Below are 26,065 nucleotides of genomic sequence, written 5' to 3' on the forward strand. Positions count from 1 at the left end.
CAACGTGCAATATGTACATGGGGCTGGAGCGTACGCCGTCCACACGCGGGAGGTCGTCGTCTGCCGTCCCGACCGTATACGTTCTCGCCACGTCATCGATCCGCGCGAAAGCTCATCATGGTCGTCCATCCCAAGCATCACCGAACGGCCGGAACCACTCCACGCCATCGATCCGAGGCATCATCCTCTCCGCCAACCACAGCCCCTCCTCCCCGCTCCCTACATAACCTCGCCGCCCCTATCCGTCTTTGCACACCGCAGCATCAGCAGCCCGCCTCACATCCCACCCAAACCCAGCCTCCCCACACGCTCCAACCACCAGCACGCATGGCACCCAAGGCGGCGGAGAAGAAGCCGGTGGTGGCCGCGGAGAAGACCCCGGCGGGGAAGAAGCCCAAGGCGGAGAAGCGGGCGCCGGCGTCCAAGGAGGCCGGCGGCGAGGGCAAGACGAGGGGCAGGAAGAAGGGCAGCAAGGCCAAGAAGGGCATGGAGACGTACAAGATCTACATCTTCAAGGTGCTGAAGCAGGTGCACCCGGACGTAGGCATCTCCTCCAAGGCCATGTCCATCATGAACTCCTTCATCAACGACATCTTCGAGAAGCTCGCCGGGGAGTCGGCCAAGCTGGCGCGGTACAACAAGAAGCCCACCATCACGTCCCGGGAGATCCAGACCTCCGTCCGCCTCGTCCTCCCCGGGGAGCTCGCCAAGCACGCCGTCTCCGAGGGCACCAAGGCCGTCACCAAGTTCACTTCATCCTAGGCGTTGTCGTTGTTTCATGAGTTGATGGCGGCAGGCATCGTGTATGTAGTTGGCAGCAGTGTGATGTTACAATCTCTGTAAGAATTGTGCTGCTTGCGGCCCTGAAGAAATAGTGATGTTGCTGTTTGAATCAATGTTGCTGTGTGCTTGTCTGTCGCTTCAGTGATAGCTTGTGTGCTTGACTCTCTTCTTGATGCCATTTGTTTATGTCAGCAAGTTTCTACTGTGATAGTTTACCTAGTTTAATTTGCTGTCATTTTATCTACTGTGATTGTTTCCAAGTCTGCACATAGAAACCTCTGATTTTAAATCTACAATCTTTGGAGTTTGTTTTCTTAACCTATATACTGTTGCTGCCATTTGAGTAAAACTGAAGTTGGCGAGCTTTGTTAATTTCTGACAGATCTTTCCAAGTTTTTCCCTTAGTGGACTTGTTATCCATATGGCAAGATGCCAAGAACAGCTTGACCGCTAGTGCTCAGAAAGTCACAATGCATTAGATTCAGATTAGCTTCTTGAGATAAATTAGAGGCTTTTCACAAAAAAAGAAGAAATAAATTAGAGGCAGCGCACCCATGTTTTTTAGAGTCAAGGAGCAAGCTAGATGGAACCATCATCTTTTTAGGATGGCATACCTGAGTTTTTTTTCTCTATATATGTTTATACTACAGTAGCTAATTTTCCTTTGTTCTACTACTACACTTGGTAATTTGTGATCACGAAGCCACCAATTTTGTGAAGGTGCAAAGTTTTTTTCTATTGATTCATTTCTCTATGTTTATGTACATTTGTATGGATATATGAATTCTAAGTTACTTGCATTGGCAATAACCCTTCACCATTCGCCATCTTTGGTTACGGGAGCTGTTCCTCATTTGTGTTAGATGATGTTACTAGAGGCCTCATGTTACTATCTTGTAGGAGTTGTGCCGCGTGAAATAGTACTGTTGCTGTTTAAATTAATGATCAAGGTCTGCTTGCATGTCACATCAGATTCTTTACATAGAAGTTTTTAGTTTGCACTCTCGAAATGTTTTTAGTTTGCATTTCTGTAGTTAGTTCATGACTTGCTGTTGTCCAGGTTTTGTTAGCAGCTTTCTCATTTTCTCTACTCATTTTGGCGCCATATCAAAATTTCAAACCTCTACTGTTGGCGCCATATCAAAGCACCTGGACGTCATGCTGTGAGCCAGCCTGGAGGAATTGGAACTTTTGGAAGGTGCAGCAAGCACTGCCAGCAACAGAGGCATTTGAGCTGTGACTGTTGTTGACAGGCATTCAAACCTTGCGGATATCGTAGGGAGTTTGACGGAATATTTGCAAAGAATTGCTAGGTGAATCAAGGCACCTCAAATTATGCTATTTTAGCTGGGTCCTGTTTGAATCGTTCTCATTTCCAGTTTTCTTGATCTTTAGCAGATGTGTCATCCCCCTTCCCCTCTTAATGCAGAAGCAGAGCTCCTGCTGCCAAAGTCAAAATAGATGCAAAAGCCACAAATGCAGATGAACCCATTTTCTAACCAAAAAACATAGGTCAAAATGAGAGAAATGGTTAGAGGGGACTGAAGCTCGACAAACAGAAAAGGTGGAGTGGGAAAAGCCGATTTGATTGTCTGAAGGAACAACTTGCGGCGCTAAAGATGCAGTTGAGGTGCAAGAGAGCCAATACAACTTGAGGTACGCCCTTAGCTAAATCCAGTAGTACAAACAACCAAGGCTCCATGGACATGAGGCGAAAACAATCTGGTACAACAATATATGCCTAGGTTGTTTTTTCCGATAAAGGGTGTTTTCTTACTGACTCATAATGTAGCATGGAGGGATACAATCATAATTTATACACAGCCGGCCTCTGCATAACTAGGATGCACGCAGCCAACAAACACACGCACTAACCGACCACACCGCCAAAAAGCAAAGCCATATAAGACCAAAGCCATGCCTATGCAGAGGAAAAAAAACCAAGCAATAAAAATAACAATTGACGATATATAGCAGTGACCATCGGAGCCAACCATTTCTTGGCAACACAAGGACTACGAACAACATATGCCTAGGTGGAAACCGTGACGTGGGTTTTCCATTAGTAAGAAAGAGTAAAAACTGGTAAACACTGGTAAACTAAAATGAACTTCATAGTGGCCTTGGCCATGGATATTTCTTACATTGGAGCTGTAAATCTGGCAGGCGATGACTATGCAGAACTTTTTGGCAAAGCTTGCCACCAAAGAGAACTAGGGATCAACGGGCATCTCCATGGGAATCGTTGGTACAAGTACATATACAGTTTGGTGTTCCTGGTCACTTTTTCAGCAAGATCTTGCAAGAGGTCCGCTATTTGGACCCTTCTGACTACAAACATAATCTCTTTTCTCGACAATAGAACGATAACCCATCACCAGTTTACTGACTTGGAAAATTGGCAATCCATCCATAACGGCAGCCTGAAACATGTCTTTGAGCATCATTTGCTTAGCTTGGTAGTTTCTACAAGGCATCCAAGCTTCTGCCTATTTTTTCTTCTATCCAGGCAAGTCTCCTCTCAAGTTTTAGCACACTGGCATGAATAATCCTAATATCAACCTTTGCAAGCTTGGCAAATGAGTGTACCAACATGTAATAATCAGCGTGTCCAACACAATCGAGACTACCAGTTATATTGTTTTCTTTCTATAGTGAAGATAGCCATCTGATCTCGGGCACTTCCTTGGCGGCATATAACAAAGTCCATGGTCTTCCATTTCTGACTTGATACTTAGTATCCCTGATGATGATGAAGAAAAGCACCTTGCGCCAACAAAATTCCATCTCGACCTCGTTTATTCACTCCAGTTGTGGTTCTTGTTAAACATATTGTAACGTGACATACATTGTAACGTAGCATGTAGCGCCGGCTAGGTTGTTAGGATCGATCTCTATCCTCCTGTAACCGTAGCCTTATCTCTCCCTCTCTTTCCTTGGTTCACAAGTTGTAATCCCAACCAATTGTATGCGCTATCCAGGGAGGTGCGCCCCTGTTATATTAACACGCAGCGCGTCCCTCCAACGAGGTAAGACGCTTAAGCCAACCTTCACATGGTATACAGAGTCTCCCTCTTCCTATACATCTAGCATCCATCGTTTTCCATCCACGAGCTCGCCATGTCCTCCTCCTCCACCAGTGCTCCTCTGGCCGTCCTCAAAGGTCAGGTTACAGAGAAGCTCACCTGGACGAACTACGTCCTCTGGCGTGTGCAGGTCACGCCACAGCTGATCGGGGCTGGTGTCTTCGGCTATGCCGAAGGGACAATCAAAGAACAAGAGAAGTTCATCGTCACCAAGGACAAAGACGGCAAGGAATCAGCCTCGCCGAATCCTCTTCATCAAGTCTGGGTGCGGGAAGATCAGCAGGTATTGGCATATTTGCTGGTTAATCTTTCCAGAGAAGTTCTTGTCCAGGTGACCAACATCCACAAGGCGCACGAGCTCTGGGCTGCGGTGGCGAACATGTTTTGTCCTAGTCCAGATCGCGTGTGAACAACATCCGTGTCGCCCTCTCCAACGCAGAGAAGGGCACAGAGTCGGTGGGCGCCTACTTCGCCTATATGCGTGGCCTCGCCGACGAGCTAGCAGCTACTGGCAAGCCTCTAGATGACGACGAACAGATCTCCTACATCATCGCCGTGATGGATATGGAGTACCAGCCACTGGTGTCAGCCCTCGACGCCCGCACCGACCCTGTCACGCTCGATGATCTGTTCGCTCAGATGAGCAACTTTGATCAGCGCGTGGCGATGTTCCAAGGCAGCAACGGCAGCGGTTTCAAGTCCTCCGCCAACGCCGCTGTTCGTGGTGGCCGTGGTGGCTCCCGCCCCCGTGGTCCGCCGCGCAGCAAGAGCAAAGGAAATGGCAGCGGCAACTACAGCAACAGCAACGGTGGCGGTGCTCCTCGCACCGGTGCCGGCGGACGGCCCTCCTCCAACAACAATAGGGGCCGTCGTTCCTCCTCCAGAATCGCCCCGATGCTGTCCGCTGTCATATATGCAGAAAGCTGGGCCACTCCGCTAAAGACTGCTGGTACAGGTTCGAGGAAGATGAAGGTGACTCCTCCCAGGACGAAAAAGTTGTTGGTGCTGCCGAAGCTTCATACGATGTAGATACAAATTGATACATGGATAGTGGTGCTACAAACCACATCACCGGTAAGTTGGAGAAAGTAACCATGCGGGAGAAATACCGTGGTCAAGACCATATCCACACTGCCAGTGGAGCAGGTATGAGGATCAAACATGTTGGTCATTCAGTTGTTAAAACCCCTTATCGTCCAATTCACCTCAGAAAAATACTACATGTCCCTAGTGCATTTAAAAATCTTCTTTCCGTCCATCGAATTGCTATTGACAATCATGTGTTTCTCGAGGTTCGCCCCTTTTTCTTTTTGATCAAGGATCAGGCAACGAAGAAGGTTCTCTACCGAGGTAGATGTGTTCGAGGGCTTTACCCATTGGTTTCGGAGTTTAGAAGATTCAGTAAGCAAGCATATGGTGTCACCAAACTCTCAACGACGAGGTGGCACGATAGACTAGGGCATGCATCTTTTTCTTTAGTTGAACGATTGCTTAGGAAGAATAAGCTCCCATATGTTGGAGAGCGTGATATTGAAACCATTTGTGATTCTTGTCAAAGAGCTAAAAGTCATCAACTACCCTATCCAATTTCAACTAGTATTTCTACCAAACCTTTGCAACTCATTTTCTCTGATGTATGGGGGCCTGCCCCAGTTCAGTTGGTAGACACACATACTATGTTAGTTTCATCGATGACTATAGCAAGTACTCCTGGATCTATCTTCTTAAGAAACGATCCGATGTTTTTCAAGTGTTTCAAAACTTCCAAGCTCTCGTTGAACGAAAGTTTGATAGCAAAGTTATTGTTGTCCAATCTGATTGGGGAGGGGAGTATGAAAAATTAAACTCCTTTTTCCAAACTCTCGGTGTCTCTCACCAAGTGTCATGCCCTCATGCCCATCAACAGAATGAGTCTGCTGAACGCAAGCACGGACACATTGTTAAGGTTGGCCTTGCCCTTTTAGCTGGCGCATCCATGCCCCTTAAATTTTGGGACGAAGCTTTTCTATCCGCTGTTCACATCATTAACATGTTGCCTAGTAAAGTCATCAACAATGAAACTCCAGTTGAACGACTCCTCCATACCAAACCAGACTATGCATCGCTTCGTGTCTTTGGTTGTGCATGCTGGCCAAATCTTAGGCCATACAATCAACGCAAACTTATGTTTCGATCAACACAATGTGTTTTCTTAGGCTATAGTCCCCAACACAAGGGCGTAAAATGCCTAGATGTTCCCACTGGACGCGTCTACATATCTCGTGACGTTCTTTTTGATGAAACCAAATTTCCTTTCGCTGATCTACATCCCAATGCCGGTGCACTCCTTCGCAAAGAAATTCTTCTTCTACCTCCTAGTCTTGTTGGCAATCATGGGGAACACAACTGTAATGATCACATGACTAATCCTCCTAATACCTTGGCTGAATTGTGTGATGCTGTAGACCAGCACAGCGAAGGCGATGCAGCAAACAGATTTGAAAATAATGAAGAAACAACCCAAACAGGGCGATATTTCATGTGCAGGGACTTGGGGGACAAATCTACATCGGGATCGGCTCCTCGTCAGGACGACAGGCTATCTCCTTTGGGATCCGCCCCGTCTGCACGCACGCGGGCCGCAGGTGCCAGCGATCTGCCCGACAGCGACCGCCCCGGCCGCTCCATCTCGACCACGCGGCGCGCCTCCACCGACCCGGAGCCCTCCTCCGACCCGCACCAATCACCGACTGCCACGTGGCGGTCTCCAAGTCGCTTCCCCGACTCCATCCACTGCTATGCGCGGCGTTAGCACCAACCGATCGGCGCGGGCTCCCATGAGCCAACCGCCACAGGCGCTGCGGCTCTGACGCACCCACCTGGTCCGGAATCTGGCGCCACCCCATCTGCTCCTCGGGATGCCGCGACGCCCGGATCTTCTGTGCTGCACCGCGCTGCTTCGTCACGCCCTTCAGCCGCGGACAATCCTGATCCAGAGGCGCCTGCTCCATCACCAGCCTCGGGATCACCAGGGGGATCTACTGCATATTCTCTAGGATCTTCTGCGATTGATGCTGCTACAGCGCCTGCTACACCACCTCGGACACATCTCTAAAGAGGGGTAACTCAACCTGTTAATTATAAAAAAAATTCTCAAGTATGGTCTGGCATGTTCCACAAGTGAACCACAGTCTTTGCATGAGGCACTTGGTGACACACGTTGGAAACAAGCTATGGATGAAGAATACAAGGCACTTCTGAAAACAACACCTGGCACTTAGTTCCCCCACAACAAGGTAAAAATCTCATTGACTGTAAGTGGGTCTTCAGGATCAAAAAAAGGTCTGATGGAACTATTAATCGCTACAAAGCTCGACTTGTTGCAAAAGGCTTCAAGCAACGGTATGGTTTAGATTACAAGGACACCTTTAGTCCTATTGTCAAATTTGCAACTATCCGCTTGGTTCTGTCTATTGTTGTATCCAGGGGATGAACTCTCAGGTAGCTAGATGTTTAGAACGTGTTTCTCCATGGTGTTCTGGAAGAGGAAGTATATATGAAGCAACCTCCTAGGTTTGAAAACAAGAACACTCCCTTTCAAGTCTGCAAACTTGACAAAGCACTGTATGGGCTCAAGCAAGCCCCCGGGCCTGGTACTCACGACTCAGTCAGAAAATGCAGTCACTTGGCTTTATTCCATCCAAGTCTGATACATCCTTGTTCATATACAATAAGTCAAACACGGCTATATTTGTGCTTATCTATGTCGATGACCTTATTGTTACCAGCTCATCTAATGATGCAATGACAGGATTGTTAAAGGACTTGGGTGTAGAATTTGCACTCAAAGACCTAGGAGATCTGCACTTCTTCCTAGGCATTGAAGTCAAGAAACTTGGAGATGGACTGCATCTCTCTCAGGAGAAATATGTCAATGATATTGTTAAAAGAGTTGGACTGCAAGGATGTAAGCCATCACCAACCCCTTTGTCTAATACAGAAAAATTGTCTATTACAAAAGGAGAACTCCTGAATCAGGAAGATAACACTAAATACAGAAGTCTGGTAGGTGCACTTCAGAACTTGACAATTACTAGGCCAGATATTTCATTTGCCGTTAACAAAGTCTGCCAGTTTCTTCATGCACCTACTACAAATCATTGGACTGCTGCAAAGCGTATAGTCAGATATGTGAAAGCCACTATGAATGTTGGTCTTAGCTTTAACAAGTCTTCATCTACCCTTGTTAGTGCCTTCTCAGACTCTGATTGGGCAGGAGATATTGATGATAGACGCTCAACTGGTGGCTTTGCAATATTTTTTGGACCTAACCTCATATCTTGGTGTGCAAACGAACAGGCCACTGTCTCAAGATCAACCACAGAGGCAGAATATAAAGCATTAGCAAATGCTACAGCTGAGATAATCTGGGTACAATCCATGCTCAAGGAACTTGGTATAAGACAGAGTCGAGTTCCTTGTCTTTGGTGTGACAATCTTGGTGCCACGTATTTGGCTGCTAATCCTGTCTTTCATGCAAGAACAAAACATATTGAGATAGATTTCCACTTTGTTCGAGAAAGAGTTGCTAACAAAGACTGGAGATCCGTTTTGTTCATTCCAGAGATCAAGTTGCAGATAGATTCACCAAGGCATTACCAACAAGGAATTTTGAAGAATCCAAGCGTAATCTCAACTTGACCAAGTTGTGATTAAGGGAGGGTGTTAAATATATTGTAACGTGACATACATTGTAACGTAGCATGTAGCGCCGGCTAGGTTGTTAGGATCGATCTCTATCCTCCTGTAACCGTAGCCTTATCTCTCCCTCTCTTTCCTTGGTTCACAAGTTGTAATCCCAACCAATTGTATGCGCTATCCAGAGAGGTGCGCCCCTGTTATATTAACACGCAGCGCGTCCCTCCAATGAGGTAAGACGCTTAAGCCAATCTTCACAGTTCTTATTTCCTCCATGTGTGCTTTTGGATTCTCATCCTACAATGCAACAGATTTAGCCATCAAGTCAACAACATCACCCCCAAAAGAAATGCAGCAAATCCTCAAGGTACTACATTGTACAAATTTTAAGCACAAATATGTTGCGAACAAATAGAGATTTTTTACAATTAATAATTGTTTTTCTATTTATCTTTTAATTTTATAATTTTGTTGTTTCTCAAAAAGAAAACCAGCTGTGTTTGGTTTCTAGAATCATTTACGTTTTCTTTCATGCTGATTTTGTTCCTGAAATAACATTCATAGATAGAAATTGTTAGTGGTTTGTACCCAAGGTTCAGAAATTCTGCATTCGTAGAGATTAGAAGTTCAAAATAAATATAGTATGTGATTAGAGTAAAATAGAAAACTCTATCTGAATAGCAACTTTATTGTTTTTAAGCTTTTAAATTTATAACATGCAGTTGCTCAAAATAAAACAAAATATTATTCAAACCAATTGTGTTTGGTTTCTCAGATCTTTTGCGTTTTTTTGTTCTGATTTTGTTCCTGAAATAGTATCCATACATAGAACCTTGTTAATGGTTTGCACTAAAGGTCCAGATCGAAAGGCACTAGGCACTAGGCACTAAAGGTCCACGCGTTTTGTGATAATTCATGATGAATAATTCCAATAAAGTTTAATTATTTTTAATACCCAAAATACATTTTCTTAGTATGCGAAGAACATTTTTAGTACATGGTCTTTTTTAAAAACACGTGGATTATCGTTAGTGAAATATAAATATTTTGTGCACACTATAAACATTTTTTAAAAATAAAGTATTGTCATTTTCAGTAAATTGTAAAACATCCTTGATATACATCAAATAATTTTTAACAAAGAAGTTATTCTTTAATACACAAAGAAAAACTTTTAAATAATTAGCTAATATTTTTGTAATATGTAATAAAATAATTAATACATGTCGAGCCTTTATAATACGCATGCACATTTTTAATACTCCCTCCGTTCCAAAATGTAGTGCATACAGTTTTCTTTTTGGAAAAGTCAAAGTTTACAAACTTTGACTAAATTTATAGAGAAGAATATTTATATCTAGAATACCAAATATATAAAATACTCCCTCCGTCCAAAAATAACTATCGCTCAAACGAATGTATCTAGCACTAAAATACATCTTGATACATCCGTTTGAGCAACGGTTATTTCTGGACGGAGGTAGTATGAGACTACATCTTATGATGAGTATAATGATATATATGTTTGGCAATCTAGATGTAAGTGTTTTTCTTTAAAAAATAGGTCTAAGTTGGTGAGGTTTGACTTCTCAAAAAATCTATATGCAGTACATTATGGAACGAAGGGAGTACATGACAAAACATACTCCTATCTCAAAACATGGGGACCATTTTTTAGAAAGTGATTTCATAAATGGTATGGGGAAAGGAAAAAAGAAATAAACAGAAAAAACAGGAGAAAGGAAACCCCAAAAGGGAAAACAATAAATGTATAAAAAGAAAAAGGAATAGAAAAGTAAATATGAAAGAAAAACTAAGGTGAAAGAAACAGGAAAACAAGAAGAAAAAAAGGGAAACGAGAGTTAAACAGAAAATATATGCACATAAACCACCCATCCCATAGGAAATAGAGGCAAAACGAGGGAGGCAAACCCCCATACATTACCCGAGCCATGACCCATGTCGAGATTGCTAGAGGCGAGTACATGGTATATCTAGCAATAAGCTAGATATTCTTTGTAAAAACAAACAACCAATTGAGAACCGCTGCCAATACATAACAGAGCGGCTCCGGGCCTCTTTATTATGCACTAGGGGCGGAGCCCATTGGGCCGACCCTGATGCACAGGAATACGGGTCCAGGAAAAAAATTAGCAGTAACTATCACAAAAAAGGCCCTGTGCATCAGGTTGGCCCAAGACCAGTGCATCGGGTCTGTCTTTCCAGGCAGACGCACGCCTCCAAACTGGGCCGAAGCAGGCTGATCGCACAAAGCAGTTTGCTTCCCAGCCCACGTCACACACGCTACACGCGCGGTTGGTTGCTCATTTTACATCTCATCGATCGATTGATTAGTCTTTCCTTCCCTCAAAAGAAAAAGATGGATTAGTCTTTCCCCTGTTTGTACGTGCGTACACTGCGTAGCCCTTCCATACGCCTCGCGCAGACAAGTCAAAGGCGGCGGCGATAGAAACGCTGGAGGCCGCAGCGCCCACCACCATTCGCACGCCTGAATCCTGGCGCATTGATGCGCACGCGACGATGCTGCACGCCGCAATTTCAAATCTGGTCGGTCCGGCTCTCGGCAATTCAGCAATCTGTTCAATCTTCCGTTTCACCCTAGATTGCTAAGGACTCCAATTCTGGTATCTTGACCTGCTTTTTCTATATTACAAATTGCAACAATTATTATAAACTTGTAGTCAATAGATGAAATTGCTATGTTTTGGGCTTTTGGTAACATGTGCGCAATTTCTAGGGTTATAACTTCTAATTAGGATATACTTTATCTGTTTACACAAGTTTCCATACAGTGGACAAGCAAGACAATGTGCTAAAGGTAATTCTGAATTTTTGGTCATTTAAATACTTTCATGGGACTTATAATGTTCTACCTGAATGTTCATTCTATTCCTTATCTCGTTTCCTGGTGTATTTTGGAATTTGGGAATGCAAGATACCCTTTTCAAATAATTTTATCTATTTTTTTATCATTATAGTAAACATTTTAGTGCCTAATTTTTTATATCATCTTCTATTATGTCCGAAAATCTACATTAGAAGCCGTGAAACACAACTTTACAGTTAATCATTGCTTGAAATTTTTACACTATGTTAAAGTGGTGCATCGGGTACCATTTGCTCCAGCTCCGCCCCTGACTAGCACATATGCCCGTGCATTGCAACGGGAGATAAAATAGTGTGCATTTAAAGTCAGTGAGAATTATATGCGCAAGCAAAACCCTGTGTGCACACGAAAAAGGAATATTTAGCTTCTCGGTTTCACCTGTGTGAAGTAATCAATCCGCTACTTTTTTCATTCACTGATCGAAGGCATTTAAGAGTTTTGTTATGTCATCGTACACCAGAGAAGGCCCATGAGTTATTCAATCTACTCTTCCTTTCAATCCTTTCAATCGAGGTGACTTTAAGGTACGAAGTTTCTGAATATTCTCGTAAACATAAAGAATTTTTTAAATACTGATCAATTTTTTGAAAATTATGTACACTTTCGGGAAAAAATGCGAACAAAATATGAAAGAAAACATATTTTAAAATTCACAAACATTTTATGAGAACACCAATTTTTTTATGTGAAAACGTGAACATTATTAGAATTTGTGAACACTTTTCTAAAACGAGAACATGTGTTGAAAATAAAACATCTTTAGAAAATGTGTATCTTTTATACACGAACATTTTTTTTAATTTTGAAAATTTCACCAAACATGAATATTTCAAATTTGGAGAATTTTTTGGAATGTCATTTTCTTTTTAGAAATCTCAAACAATTTTGAACAAAAATAAATGGCTAACTTTTTGCAAGTTCCGAATATTTTTCAAAATAGTAACAATTTTTTGAAATTCTGAACATTTTGCCAATTGTGAAGTTTTAATTTACGAAATAAATTCAAAAATAAAAATAAACTTGGAAGAGGAAAAACAGACAGGGAAAGGAGAATAAAAATAGAAGTAAAACACAGAAAAAAAGAAAAATTGGCAGCCCATTATTGGATGTCCTGTGCGAAACTCCGACTATTTCTCGCACTATGCAGAAAATATATTATGTTCCCAACTGCGTGGGAAGAAAAATAAGTGTGTTGGCTTCGCCGGGCCACAATGTGCGGTCCACGTAAGAATTTGTTTTTTCTAGCAGACAAACATATAGAATTTAGTACCACCTCGGGTAGAAAAAAATACTTTCAGCGGTGAACGGATGAAAAATTATATAGTTTTGTGAAAAGAACATATTGCATCACCATATTCAAATCTTTCATTTTGCCTTTTTCCCAAATTTTCCGAAAATAAATTAATATTTGTGGATTAAAAAATATTTTTAAAACATGAACAATTTTTAAAATACCGAAAAGTTTTCTGAAAATTTCGTTCATTTTGGACAAAGGTGAACACCATTTGAAATAGGGAGATTTTTTTAGACTTCACAAACATTTATCGAAAACATGAACCTTTGAAAAAGCACTAAGGTTTTTTTAATTTAGGATTTTTTTTAATAGAAACATGTTTTGAGCATTTATAACAATCTTTGAAAATGTATTTATTTTTAACCACTGTCGTTATTTTGAATTTGTGAACATTTCATTAAACAAGAATATATATCAAATATGGAACATATTTTAAAAATCCAATTTTATTTCGAAAATCCCAATTTTTTGGGAGAACACAATTTTTTTGAAAAAATGGAACCTTTTCTCAAATCCAATTTTATTTTGAATACCTGTTTTTTGGAAAACATAAACATTTTTTAAAAATTTGGATTGTTTTTGTAATTTTGAACAAATTTGGAATGAATTTTTTTTCCAAGTTTCGAACATTTTTAAGAACAGGAACAAAAGTTCGGAAATCGGAATTATTTTCTAAAAATTGAAAACACAAATCTTAATTCTGTTGTTTAAATGTATTTAAGGAAAAAACTAAAAAATTCTAAAGTTTGCAGGAAAAGGAAAAAAGAAATAGAGAAAGGAACAAAAAACAAAATAGAAATAAGACACAGAAAAAAAGAAAACGGTCTGGCCCAGCTTTGCGCCCTGTGCGAAGGTCAGACTATTTGTCGCCGCGTGCGGTAAATAGGGTTTTCCTAACTGTTTGCGCTGGGAAATAAGTGGGCTCGCTTGGACGGGCCACAACGTGCACGACCCATGTATGAAAATTACGTTTTCTTTTCTAGCAGACGGACGCACACAAATTTAGTAGCACCTCGGATAGGGGAAAAACTTTTCGGCGCTGAACGGATGAAGAAATTGGAGAAACGGACCTTGTTTTATTAGTAGGTATAGATATAGATTAAAGCCATGACGAGCTCGGCGTACTTTCGCTATGATGTTGCCTTCGGTGCATCTGAATTTCAAATGCCATCTTGTTTCCCGATTGATGAAGTCCACTCTCCGAACCAACTCCCATCATTGTCTTTTAAGAGCATCTCCAATGGACCCCAAAGACGGGAAGGGAGGGAGGGGAGGGGCTACTGAACGGTTTTTACTAGGCATGATCTCCACAATGATGCAACCTCAACCCCTCTTAATAGCGCGACTTTCCTAATATTTAAATAAACCAAAAAATCAGTCATCGACAAATCAGCACATTTTGAGCGAGGGGGAGGGGTGCACCATCTCGTTCCTTTTCATCAACGCTTTTAGTCCTACTAAACATATCATCACAACAAAATACAATTAGGGTCTATATGCACTCTCAAAACTATTTACTTTCCTTTTTTTAGTTAGATGCACACAACAAAGAAATATATTAAGATAAATACATGTACACATTGATGGGTTTTGTGTACTAATAACAACCACTTGGCTGGTTTCGTGTCTACAAACTCATCTTTTCAGAATCGTTTTCCTCCTGTCTCTGGCGGCTGGAACCCTAGCCGCCGCCAGGAGAGCCCAATCTTTCGGCGCCGTCCTCCAGCGGCTCCCCTCCGCCGGCGACCTCGGTCGTCGGTGGTGGTGGGGGGGGGGGGTCGCCGGATCCACGCGTGTGGATTGTTTTTACTCCCTCGTAGTTTAGGTTTTTAGGCTGTTCATCATCTTTGCTTCGGCGGCACGATGACAGCGCTGAATAAAGATTCTTCGGATCCTTCCTTGACAAGGCCATGGGTCCTATGGTTGGGGATGGATTTGGAAACCAGTCGGTTCAAGTAAGGATGGCGTGGCGGCGGCGGTATCCTCATGGTGGACCTGTGTCCTCTGGCTCCGCCATTGCGACGATGTTTGCTCCGGCATCGGCGCGGAGCTTGGGAGGTAGTCCAGGAGCGGATGCAGATTGTGGTCTGCATCGACGACATCTGGAAGACGGAACATGTGCTGGGTTCGTGGTTCGTGGATGGCAGGTATGGTTTCCTTCTGCGGCGTCTTAGTCGCGGTGGGGTGCCAGATCTGGAGTTCGATAGCGTGTCCGGGGTGTTGCCCCGGTCTGATTCGTTCAACAGTAAGGGCTTCACTTTTGGTGAGCCACCTTGGAGGTCCGCAAAGCTGCATATCAGCGATGAAACCGCGTCGAGCTCGGGTGAGGAGGTGATCCATTATTGTTTTCTTCGGTGCCTGTTGTTGTGGTGCCGGAGGCAGGTGGTGGGCGTTGGTGTCAAGCTCAAAGATGTTCTGTTATCTTTTCAGTTTTGTCATGTCGATCCTTACGTGACTTGTACTTAAATCTTTATGATATGAATAAGACACGTATTACCTTGCAATAAAAAAACATTTTTTCAGTGAACAAACATACATCGCTTTGGCGGCTCAGCGTTCTTATAGACATTGCATAGCAGCGTCCGGTTGTGCCTGGGCAAGCTACATCTTGCTTACTGTGAGACAAATCGTTGTGTGCCGACTCATTTAAGAGGATTTCATAACCCTCCGTGGGAGGGCTGGATTAGTTTTAGGAACCTTCTGGTTGGTTTTCTGTCCATTTTTTCTCCTTCTCTATGTTTTTTCTCTACTGGTTTTCATCGGTTTTCTTTCTTTCTTTATATTTTTGTTTTCTTCACTTTTTCCTTTTTTTCAAATATATGTCGACTTTTGGTCGATGTACGCTGAACATTTTCAGTACATAGGTTGAACATTCTTCACATACTCCTTGATTTTTTTTAAATCTGCATTGGATATTTTTTTCTGTTTGATCTATTTTTCTCCTTTTCGTTTTTATGTATTTATTTTTCATTTTCAAATAAAATTTTAGATATTTGATCGGATTTTTAATCAAAGGTGTCTTGCATTTTTCCTCAATGTATACAAGGTTATATATCATATCAACAATTGTATTTAGATGGCTATGCATATACCAAAGAATTAACCCAAAAGAAAATCTCGAGATAGAATCAAACTTCTAAACTGTTCTCTATCTTTTCTTTTCTTGAACGGGAATCTGTAAACTACTATCTGATCTTCGAATCGAACAAAACTTTCAACGGGGAAAACCAAAGGAAGAAAATGAAATGAGAGAAGCAGAGAAATGATAATCCGATGGAGGGCTTGGACTAGGTCGGCCTGCTACGTGTTGGGTGCAGCTGCAGGTCCAATACACATAGATTGAAGGCCCAATGCCCACAAAAATTCATACTAATCAATCTCTAGGCGTCCGCATCGAGACTATGGGGGTAACAGGGGAGTAAGATACAGTCATATAGAAGACATGTCTAAGGTTCAGTTCACAAAAAGGGTGGGCAAACAAAAATATGAGAATAAAATTCACGAAATATTGAAGAAACCATATTAGCAAATATGTCCTCGTGTTTGCTTTTTTTCTTAAATTAGTAAGATGCAAGGTTAGAAGTTGATGTGCATTGGTATGCTTAGCTGTATTCTGATGATAGCATTTGACTTTGAGAGCAGAGTTACAGTTGGCGCAAAATGTAAAAGAGAAAGGGGCAAGAGGGATACTTATTACTCCCTCCGTCCCATAATGTAAGACGTTTTTTGGCACTATGTGAAACCTCTGACTATTTCACCGTTTTACTGAGATCATTACCTGTTATTTTCTCCACAGTGGTAACTTTGTAAAAAAAAACTTTGTTTTCTGAAAAAGGTGTTTTTTATATTGATACATGAATAGCAGCATCGACTTGATTATTTATCCAGCAATGTTTGCCCTCCTGTGTGGCAAGCATTCTTCTACAGTAGCATCTTGATTTCTCAGTAAGTACCTGTTTCTCAGTCCAAAAGTAATTCTGGTATCTCATTTCCTAATTGTTTCTCATGTCTGTTAGGTACATCTGACTACATGATTTTGTCATTTGCCTTGTCATGTTTGTAACTCAGGAGTATCTAATTTAGTACAGTCATCTGACTATCCAATGTTAATAACAAGAAGCTGACAGTCTCTGAAGCAAAGGATGGATTGCAGCCATGGATACACAAGAGAAGATGATTGAAAGGATTGCATCTTTAGCCATTCCGGACATAAATCAGAGATAAATTACAGCGCCCATCTACCGGCTTGTTCATCGAACTAATGTAACAGCCACTACAGACTTAGGCAATTACACACAGGATCCAACCAACCAAAACTCATCATCCTCTCCCTGATATGGACCTAAGCAATGTCACGACAGTAGTCTATGGGCGGGCTACTCCTTGGCGGCGACCTTCTTCTTGGGGGACTTGGTGGAGGTCTTCTTCTTGGGCGACTTGGCCTCCTTCTCGGCGGCGGCGGGGGACTTCTTGGGGAGCAGCACGGAGTTGATGTTGGGGATCACGCCACCGTGGGCGATGGTGACGCCAGCGAGCAGCCTGCCGAGCTCCTGGTCGTTGCGGACAGCGAGCAGCAGGTGGCGCGGGATGATGCGGGTCTTCTTGTTGTCCTTGGCCGCGTTGCCGGCAAGCTCCAGCACCTGAGATTCAAAAAAGAAATCTGTCAGTTATCCGCCGAGCAGGAGAAGAACAGAGCAGAACAGGTGCTCGTGGACGGGAAAGATCGGCGCATACCTCGGCGGCGAGGTACTCGAGGACGGCGGCGAGGTAGACGGGGGCGCCGGAGCCGACGCGCTGGGCGTAGCGGCCCTTCTTGAGGTAGCGCCCGATGCGGCCGACGGGGAACTGGAGCCCGGCCTTCACGGAGCGGGTCACCGCCTTCTTCCTGTCGCCGCCCTTCCTTCCGGCCATCTTCTTGCTTGCTGCGTCTCCGGCGAGCTGGAAACTACTCGAGATGCGTGGGCGGCGGTGCGCGCTGCTCTGTGTTTGTGGGTTGGTACGCCAGCGAGGGCGCGGCTTTTATTGGGGAGGTGGCTTCGGCGGGACGGCGGCAGGGGGGAGCGATCCGCGTGACGCAGTGTGCCTGCCGTTGGATCTGCGGGGAGTGGGCGGTGGGGATTGGTTTGGGGGTGCGATCCGGGGGAGGGTCTGACCGCCCAATCAGAGCGCAGGGATTCATCACGAAGGGATTTTGCTTTAATTAACACCTGGTTTTCGTTTCGTTTTGCGCACCATTTAGGGTTTTTCTTCACTCTTATCTTGCATCTATTTGGTTTTTCAGATGTAGCCCTTGCTTATATTATGTATGTATATCGTTGTTTTGCTGTTATCTAACGATTGGATTGGATCCATGTACAAAGGCCCCAAATTAGATTTGGTATATATTCCCCAAATTCCAATCCGGTTGTTTGGGATGCACACGAAATAGTTGTCCGAAATGGAGCGAATACATGCATGAAATCGCTCACACGTCTCGAGGCCTCCCACGTTTTTGTGCTCTCCCGCTCCAATTTGGCTAGAAATCATCCGTCGTGCAAAGGATAACGATTTATCCCTTCTTTTCCCCACCGACGGCGGCACCCGGGTAACCCCCACTCGCCGGCCCTCCTCCTACTACTACTCCGGGACCTTAATCCCCGACGTCGCGGCTCGTTCTCGTCCTCACATGCCCCCCATCTCCTCCTCATATAGCCTCCACGGCCTCGACCTAGCCGTCTGTCGTGGCTTCTCCTCCAATATTAGAAGTACAAAAATGACGTGATTTTAATGAGAGTAATTGTCCTCACAATTTGTGTCCCAAGTAAATTGGCAATGATAGAACGGATCCAAAAAATTAGAAAGAGGAAGAAGAGCTCCAAGAATAACCTTAAGAACAAATCTTAGGAAGCGTGTAAGGATGGGCCTTACTATCCCAAGAACCTCCATCCCCTCCACTAAGGTAAAATATTTCAATTCCACTAGCTTATTCTAGCAAAGTTGTGTCGGGTGCAGGTTTGTGTGAAGGGTATGACCGCGTCCTATCGTACCTCTGTTAATTTTTTTTTCCAATGCCAAGCGACTCGGTACGAGCACAAGCGCTAATGCGATGGGCCGTCTTCTTCTTTGAATGGAGCCAATGCCTTTCACGACATGGTACGACCTAGTTAGACCATCGGTACGAGCACTCATACCATAGGCCATCCTCCCCTCTTACTACAAAACTCTAAAAAATATATCTTTTTCACTTGTGCTGGAACCCTAGTTAGAGCACCGGTACGAGCCCGACCGCTTCGACTGGAGGTTGTGTTTCTCTCTAGAAATTAATATTGTTTTGCCGGAACCCAGTACATGCACAGGTACGAGCACCAGCGCTCGACCCGACCTCGTCTTTTTCTCTGGTTCCGTGATAACTTGCAAATTCTCTAGGATTTTGCCTTGTTTGTTTCCTAATCTTCTTTAGTTATCCATGTCTCATGAAACCCTGTGGTTATGCCCTAAGAGGACCACCGGCGGATTATTGACCCAAATTTTCATTTCCATCATCGAACATCTTCTCTATAGGCGGTTATGCCCTATTAAAGAGTCGTACCTCAGATACTAATTGGAAGGATCGACGCGATCGACTAGAGGGGATGAACAGGAGACTACAATTGTAAGCTTATCTTCTATTTTTAGGGAGTTGTAGATAATGTAGGTTCTATATATGTGCAACTAGGTGAACACAACCTATATGAAAAGCAAACTCAAAGCAAATTACGCTAGGCAACAATCTAATTAGCAAGCCAACAAGCATGCAAAGCAAGTGAACGAACGGGAAAGATTAACCAAAAGTGGGTCGAGGATCGTATTTTATACCGAAGTTCACAGCATTCCCAAAGCCGAAGCCCCGAAACGCCACCACATGGCTCACTTACACAACTTTGAGTCACCCCCAACGGATGAGTCTCGAATCACAAGGGGTTGGTCTAGAAGGCGACCACCACACCTTTACAAACTTCTCTGGAGCACACCAAACACAAGGACGCTTCTGGAGAAAACTCTACCACCTAGGAGCCCAAACTCCAAGAGTATCAAGTGATAAGAAAATCGAGTGGGGAACACAAATCAGTTTGGTAGAAATGTAGATCGAGCCTTGCTCTCCCAGATGCGAACACATTGGAGTATTTGGAGGGATTGAGAGTATTAGAAAAATGGATGTTAGCAATGCTGGAGCAACTCTCAAGACATTATAGTTGGGTTGGAGGAAGAAGAAGTTGTTATTTACACTCCTTCAACAAATCTAGTCATTGCCCTCCTGGAGGTCCCCGTGCGCACGAGGTCACCCGAGGGAATGCCACAGACCCCGTGGGCAGGAGGGGTCATAGACACCATGCGCATGGGGTATACAGAGGATTTGCACTCGACCCAAGTGGTGCCAGGGGCTCGTGCACATGGGGGGTCCAGAGAATCAACCCTGGACCCTGTGGGCACGTGGTAGGATGACAAATAACACATTTATGATGAGTTTTCTGGTATTTTAAGGATGTAGCATAGGGAAGGCCGGTGTAGGAGTTTGTTATGTTCCCACGTTTTTTCCAAGCACCTTTACCACTCTTAATGGTGTGGCTTCCCTAGACTAAAATAAAGCAAAATTAAAGCTTTGAGTCATCGGAAAACCATGTATTTATCCTTTTTTGAAGTGTGTGTGTGGGGGGTCAACTTTCTCCTCTTAATAATCAATTGAGTAGCCAATGACGTGAGATAATAATATAACAACCATAATTAGTTCCACTAACCATGGTGTCATTAGACGAAAATACTCCCTCTGTCCCAAATTAGTTGTCTTGCTACAAGTCCATCTGACAACTAATTTGGAATGGAGGTAATATCATTTGGAGATAAATGCACATTCAGCATTAATTACCAAAATGCATGACTGTAAAGGCATCAATGATTATAGGTCGGTCTCTTTGGTCAGCATGCCCATGAAATTTGCCACTGAACTCATGGCTAACATAGTACAAAAGGAAATTATTCATGTGATGCATTAGAACTATATGGTTATATCAAGGGGGAAAATCCAAGATTGCCTAGGCTAGGCTTTTGAATATCTACACCTTTGTCAGTTATCCAGAAAACAATTCTCATACTCCAGTTGGATTTTGATAGGGCATTTGATAAAGTTAAGTACATTTGTATACTGTCTATGCTGCATGAAAAAGGTTTTAGACCTAAATGGCTTAGATGGGTTGAAGCATTTTTATACTTTGCCACTACCTCAATCAATGGGGTACCTACGAAAGTTATTCATTGTAAGAGGGGCAATAGGATGACCCTCCACCCCCTTCTATATGTGCTAACAACTGGTTTATACAATTTTTCATAAATGATGCTTGGCACAATGGTGAAATCAACCTACGCGTCGACTATCCAATGTCCAGGATTACCCTATTGTTCATTATGCATATGATAAGCTCTTAATCATGCCTGCTGACCATCACAACTTGTTGGAACTCAAAGATATCTTGACCAAATTCAGCTTCTCTACTGGATTGTATGTGAATTATAGTAGATCTTCATCAGTGCCCATCATTGTGGATCGTCAAACTTGCCACAAATTGCAAAAATGGACGTATTACAAAAGCATTGCCATGTACCTATCTCGGAAATTGCTAAGATTGACTGGAGATTGGCTCGCATATCGACTCCTAATTCATATTCATGTAGACTAACATATATCAACTCCGACATCACCTCAACGTTTGTGTTTTGCATGTGTACCTTCAAGATTCCCATTACCATACTTCAAGATTGAGAGAAACCATGTAGGAGATTTCTTTGGAACAAATTGATATTAATAAAAGAGGGAGATGTCTCGCCAATAGGAAAAATATATGGAGACCAGATGACCAAGGTGGTTTAGGAGTCCTAAATCCAAGGGCATAAATAATGCATTACTCATGGAAACTATTCACAAGATGCACACGCGTGAAGACATTTCATGGGTCAATCTACTTGGGAAGTATACTATGATAAAAGGATTGTCCCTCATGCTACTAAGAAGGATCTTTCTGGTGGAAGGATTTCCTAACATGGACTTATACAGAAGGATTGCTTCCTGCAATGTTGGTAATGGTAAAACTATGTTGCTTTGGAAAAACATATGGAATGGCGACATTATGCCGAGAAAATCCCCACAATTGCATTATTTTGCTTGGAATGAAAACATATCCATGGAGCATTTGGTTGCAAAGAAATGGGCAGATCTTTGGAATTATTCAGCCCAGTATCAACTCCCGTATTGAATTCAGACTTTGTTTCCTTTATTATTCATAGAGCTGGGCCTAGTCTTAGAGAAGGCATGCAATCATGGTTGGATTCTTTTAAACTTGCCCTATGGACTTTGACACGACATGTATATTAGTACATTACCACCATCATTTATAAATAAATAAATAAATAAAATGGCACATTAGGGGTCTTCCCTACCATTTTTTCTCAGAAAAAGGAATGAAACCTCCAAGGGCCTCTTTGATTCATAGGGTTGTAAAAACATGGGAATAGGGAAAATATAGGATTGACATGACATGACCATCTCAATACTACAAGATTTTGGTTTATTTGATTGCATCATAGGAAAACAAAGAATTATTTTAAAGATGTTTGAGTGGATGCTAGAAATCCTATGGGAAGTAGTACAAAGAAATTGTTAGGAAGAAACTCTATGGGATTCAATCCTATGAATCAAATAACAAACATATGAAAAGTTCCTAAGGATTATAATCCTCCGAAGTTCCTACGAAAATCCTTTGAACCAAAGGAGCCCTAACTATTTTCTATCTTTTATTTTCTAGAATAGGAATTTCTAAATTGTTATTCGATCTCCCGAACGAACTAAAATTTCAATAGGGGAAAAGGAAGGAAGAAAACGAAATGAAAGAAGCCGAAAAACGAGAACATGTTGGTTGGCCTGTACCATGTCTACTTGAGATGCGTTGGGTCTCAATACACACATGTTGAAGGCCCAGTGCCCCCCCTGATGTTAAACCATCTCTATGTGTATGCATCGAGGCGACGGGGTTAAGGCCATAAGGAGGAGCTACGCCCCTTAAGATACAATTATACAAACTTACAAATAACATTAGTAAGGTTCAACTCACGGGATTCTGGGGAAAAGTAGGATCACACAGGCGATCAAAGGAGGCGACGAGGTCGGTTCCCTTGCGCGCCGCCGGTGGCGCTGCCAGTTCCCTCTCTCTCCTTCGGCCGCTCCGACGGCGGGAGGGAGGGTGAACTTCGGGTCTGTCCGCTAGGTGGGTGTGTGGTAGGGTTAGGGTTGAGGGTGACGCTGTCGAGGCTGTTGCGGTGGTGTCACGTCGGAAGTTTCTCCGGGCTCTGTTCGCGGTCAGGCGAGGCTTTTGCCTTCGTCTAGGAGCCAACGGGGTGGGGTTCCCCGGATCTCGTCGAGGTTGCGGGCTATGGTGATTGGAGGTCCATCTGCACTGGCCGTTTGGGTCCTCAGATGGGTGATGGATGCAGGGAGACGAAGACCCTTCTTCTTCCTTGTCGGTATGATTTGCTGCTGTTGTTCTTCTCCTTCCCTTGCGCTGATGCTGAAGAGAGATCCTGCTTTGCCCGGGCGGATGGCCCGGCCGCGGTGCTAGACCGGTCGGATGACTTGAGTTCTCTTCCTTTCGGAAGGGACATTTTTCGTGGTACTCAAAGCCAAAGATGGCGACGGCTGTTGTAGGTGTGTTGGGTTGATGTACATGCCCTCTCAGCGCTGGTGTCAAGAAAGGAGGAATCAGCGTGGCGGCAATTGTACCGTGGTCGAAGATGATGATCTGCTTGCGCCTGGTTGCATATCCTTCTGCTGCAGGGGTCTTCTCACAAGATTCAGGGATGATGTCAGAGGGCTTCGGAGATCTTCTTGTGTTATGGTTGGCTTAAGGTACTTTATGTGTTCATGGTCCTTTGTGTTTGCGTTTTTAGTGTGCTTGTAAGGGTCAACTACTTTGTACTGTTTCATGATTCGAATGAAAAAAAATTCTCGAAAAAAAAAACTCACGGGATTGTGGTGTGATATGCTTATTTTATAACCTATTACAAAAAAGTAGACATAAAAGTAGGCAAAGGCGGGTCAAAGAAACACCAAAATATGGAAAAGTGGGTGGGGCAAACAAGATGACGAGAATATGCCACGATGCCAAGCGTGACTTAAAATATGTATACTTCCAACGTTAGTAGAAAAAATCATAAAATATTTAACAAATGAAGAAATAGAATCAACAACTATTGTTTTATTGTGGGAGCAAAGTTACGGTTAGCGCTAAACATAAAAAAAAGAAAGGGCCAAGAACGAAACCTCTGACCATTCACCGTAGATTATTACATGTATATTTTGCGGCCTTTTTTTTCTATCTGAAAATAGTGTGTTTTTTTATTGATGAACATGAAGCGCAGCATCAACTTACTTATTTGTCCTCTGATGGGCCTGACTTGTTGATGAGCGTTGCCCATGTCTTAATATCCCAGTATATGATTCTGTTTTCGGTTAGTCTAAAAATTTTCTTATATTAACCTACAGAGGGAGGACCTCGTTTGGTCAGTGGCACATAAATCATAGCCTTCACGAGTCAGCCTAGTTTTTCAGTTTTGTGGTATCTGACTATCCAAAGTTAGTTTCCAGCTCAACTCAAACCAAAAGAATTTTTTGCTTTGTGACAATCAAAGTCAGAGTTCAATTGTTTGGAACAACGCTCCTTGGCATCAAATTTGTCAATTACTAGCACATGATTCAGCATTGTCAGGACTTAATTCGCCATGTTTGCCTGCAAGAGTTTTGAACCCTTCTTTATCCAATTTAGTACTGCCATCGTTTAACACTGACAGAGGGTACAGGGGTGAAAAGATGCAGAAGCTGAGTGTTTGAAGCAACATTCAGAAGATTAATCGAACACCAAATGTTTCAAAAGCAATGGCAGGTTACGAACACTGTTGATCAGTTCCATGGATAAACAAGAGAATATGATTGAACGGGTCACATCTTTAGCCATTCCACGCATACTAAATCACATGTAAAATACAGTCCTGACTGGCTTGTTCATCGAACTAATGAATGAGCCACTACAGACTAGCATTTACATACAGGATCCAATCAACCAAAAGTCTCCTCATCTTCTCCCTGATATGGAACTAAGAGTCAGCTAAGCTAGGGGCGGCTACTCCTTGGCGGCGACCTTCTTCTTGGGGGACTTGGTGGTGGTCTTCTTCTTGGGCGACTTGGCCTCCTCTGCAGCGGCGGGGGACTTCTTGGGGAGCAGCACGGAGTTGATGTTGGGGATCACGCCACCGTGCGCGATGGTGACGCCGGCGAGCAGCCTGCCGAGCTCCTGGTCGTTGCGGACGGCGAGCAGAAGGTGGCGCGGGATGATGCGGGTCTTCTTGTTGTCCTTGGCAGCGTTGCCGGCAAGCTCCAGGACCTGAGATTCAGAAACGAAATCTGTCAGTTATCCGTCGAGCACGGAAAGAACAGGAGTGCACAAGAAAGGACGGGAAACATCAGTGCGTACCTCGGCGGCGAGGTACTCGAGGACGGCGGCGAGGTAGACGGGGGCGCCGGAGCCGACGCGCTGCGCGTAGCGGCCCTTCTTGAGGTAGCGCCCGATGCGGCCGACGGGGAACTGGAGCCCGGCCTTGACGGAGCGGGTCACCGCCTTCTTCCTGTCGCCTCCCTTCCTTCCAGCCATCTTGCTTGCTACTTCTCCGGCGAAGAGGGCTCTCGAGGTGTGGTGTTTGCGGCGGCGGTGCTGGATCGGAATGCTCTGAGCTTGTGGGTTGGGAGGCCGGCGAGGGCGCGGCTTTTATTGGAGGCAGGAGCGTCGCGGGAGGGGGGATCGATCCGCGTGACAGGGTCGGATCTGAGGGGAGCGGGCGGCGGGGATTGCTCTGCGGGTGGCGATCCGTGGGAAGGTCGGATCGGCCAATCAGAAAGCAGGGATCTGGATCACGCAGCACACTTCGCTGTGATCAGTTCTAAGAAACAAAAAGGGGTTTTGTTTTAACACTTGAACATGTGTTTTCATTTTCCCATCCATATTTTTTGTCCAAAATCTCTTTTTCCACGTACAGGAGTTTGCTCATTGTAGCTAATCCCAATTTTGTTTTGGTAATTGAGTAGCTTAATCATGTAGCATTAACATGCTTTTCTTTAGAATGAAGGGCTCGATCAGTCGTATATGTATCCTAGTGTGCTCATTCATTCTGCATTGATCAACATAGGGGATGGACTATGTTCATTTACATTGGTATGTACGTTGTACAACTCAATTTGGCAAATTTTGATTTAAAACTGGAAAA

General features: G+C 43.6%; 3 protein-coding genes and 1 pseudogene across 3 annotated transcripts; 2 read left to right on the forward strand and 2 right to left on the reverse strand.

Moving 5' to 3' along the window:
• The first annotated feature begins 234 nt into the window (after window positions 1-234).
• On the forward strand, window positions 235-896 carry LOC119324585 (histone H2B.2-like). The gene has a single exon (XM_037598362.1). It carries the CDS (start codon window positions 328-330, stop codon window positions 760-762), a length of 435 nt encoding a protein of 144 aa, XP_037454259.1. The 5' UTR covers window positions 235-327; the 3' UTR covers window positions 763-896.
• Window positions 897-4,385: 3,489 nt separating this feature from the next.
• Window positions 4,386-4,524, forward strand: LOC119327065 (annotated as a pseudogene).
• Window positions 4,525-16,922: 12,398 nt separating this feature from the next.
• LOC119323925 (histone H2A.1) lies at window positions 16,923-17,733 on the reverse strand. The gene is made up of 2 exons (XM_037597637.1): window positions 17,483-17,733; window positions 16,923-17,388 (listed from the first exon to the last, which is right to left on the reverse strand). Exons 1-2 carry the CDS (start codon window positions 17,657-17,659, stop codon window positions 17,125-17,127), a joined length of 441 nt encoding a protein of 146 aa, XP_037453534.1. The 5' UTR covers window positions 17,660-17,733; the 3' UTR covers window positions 16,923-17,124.
• Window positions 17,734-24,691: 6,958 nt separating this feature from the next.
• On the reverse strand, window positions 24,692-25,539 carry LOC119324381 (histone H2A.1-like). Its single transcript, XM_037598169.1, has 2 exons — window positions 25,279-25,539; window positions 24,692-25,188 (listed from the first exon to the last, which is right to left on the reverse strand). Exons 1-2 carry the CDS (start codon window positions 25,453-25,455, stop codon window positions 24,928-24,930), a joined length of 438 nt encoding a protein of 145 aa, XP_037454066.1. The 5' UTR covers window positions 25,456-25,539; the 3' UTR covers window positions 24,692-24,927.
• Between the last annotated feature and the right edge of the window lie 526 nt (window positions 25,540-26,065).

This window comes from Triticum dicoccoides, chromosome 6B, assembly GCF_002162155.2.
Source record: "Triticum dicoccoides isolate Atlit2015 ecotype Zavitan chromosome 6B, WEW_v2.0, whole genome shotgun sequence".
In the NCBI taxonomy this organism is placed as follows: domain Eukaryota; kingdom Viridiplantae; phylum Streptophyta; class Magnoliopsida; order Poales; family Poaceae; genus Triticum; species Triticum dicoccoides.

Coding starts and splice junctions, on each gene's coding strand:
- LOC119324381 (XM_037598169.1), bottom strand. CDS start 25,455: ATGGCTGGAAGGAAGGGAGGCGACAGGAAGAAGGCGGTGACCCGCTCC. Junction 25,189..25,278: donor TCGAGTACCTCGCCGCCGAG/GTACGCACTGAT, acceptor TCTGAATCTCAG/GTCCTGGAGCTTGCCGGCAA.
- LOC119324585 (XM_037598362.1), top strand. CDS start 328: ATGGCACCCAAGGCGGCGGAGAAGAAGCCGGTGGTGGCCGCGGAGAAG.
- LOC119323925 (XM_037597637.1), bottom strand. CDS start 17,659: ATGGCCGGAAGGAAGGGCGGCGACAGGAAGAAGGCGGTGACCCGCTCC. Junction 17,389..17,482: donor TCGAGTACCTCGCCGCCGAG/GTATGCGCCGAT, acceptor TTTGAATCTCAG/GTGCTGGAGCTTGCCGGCAA.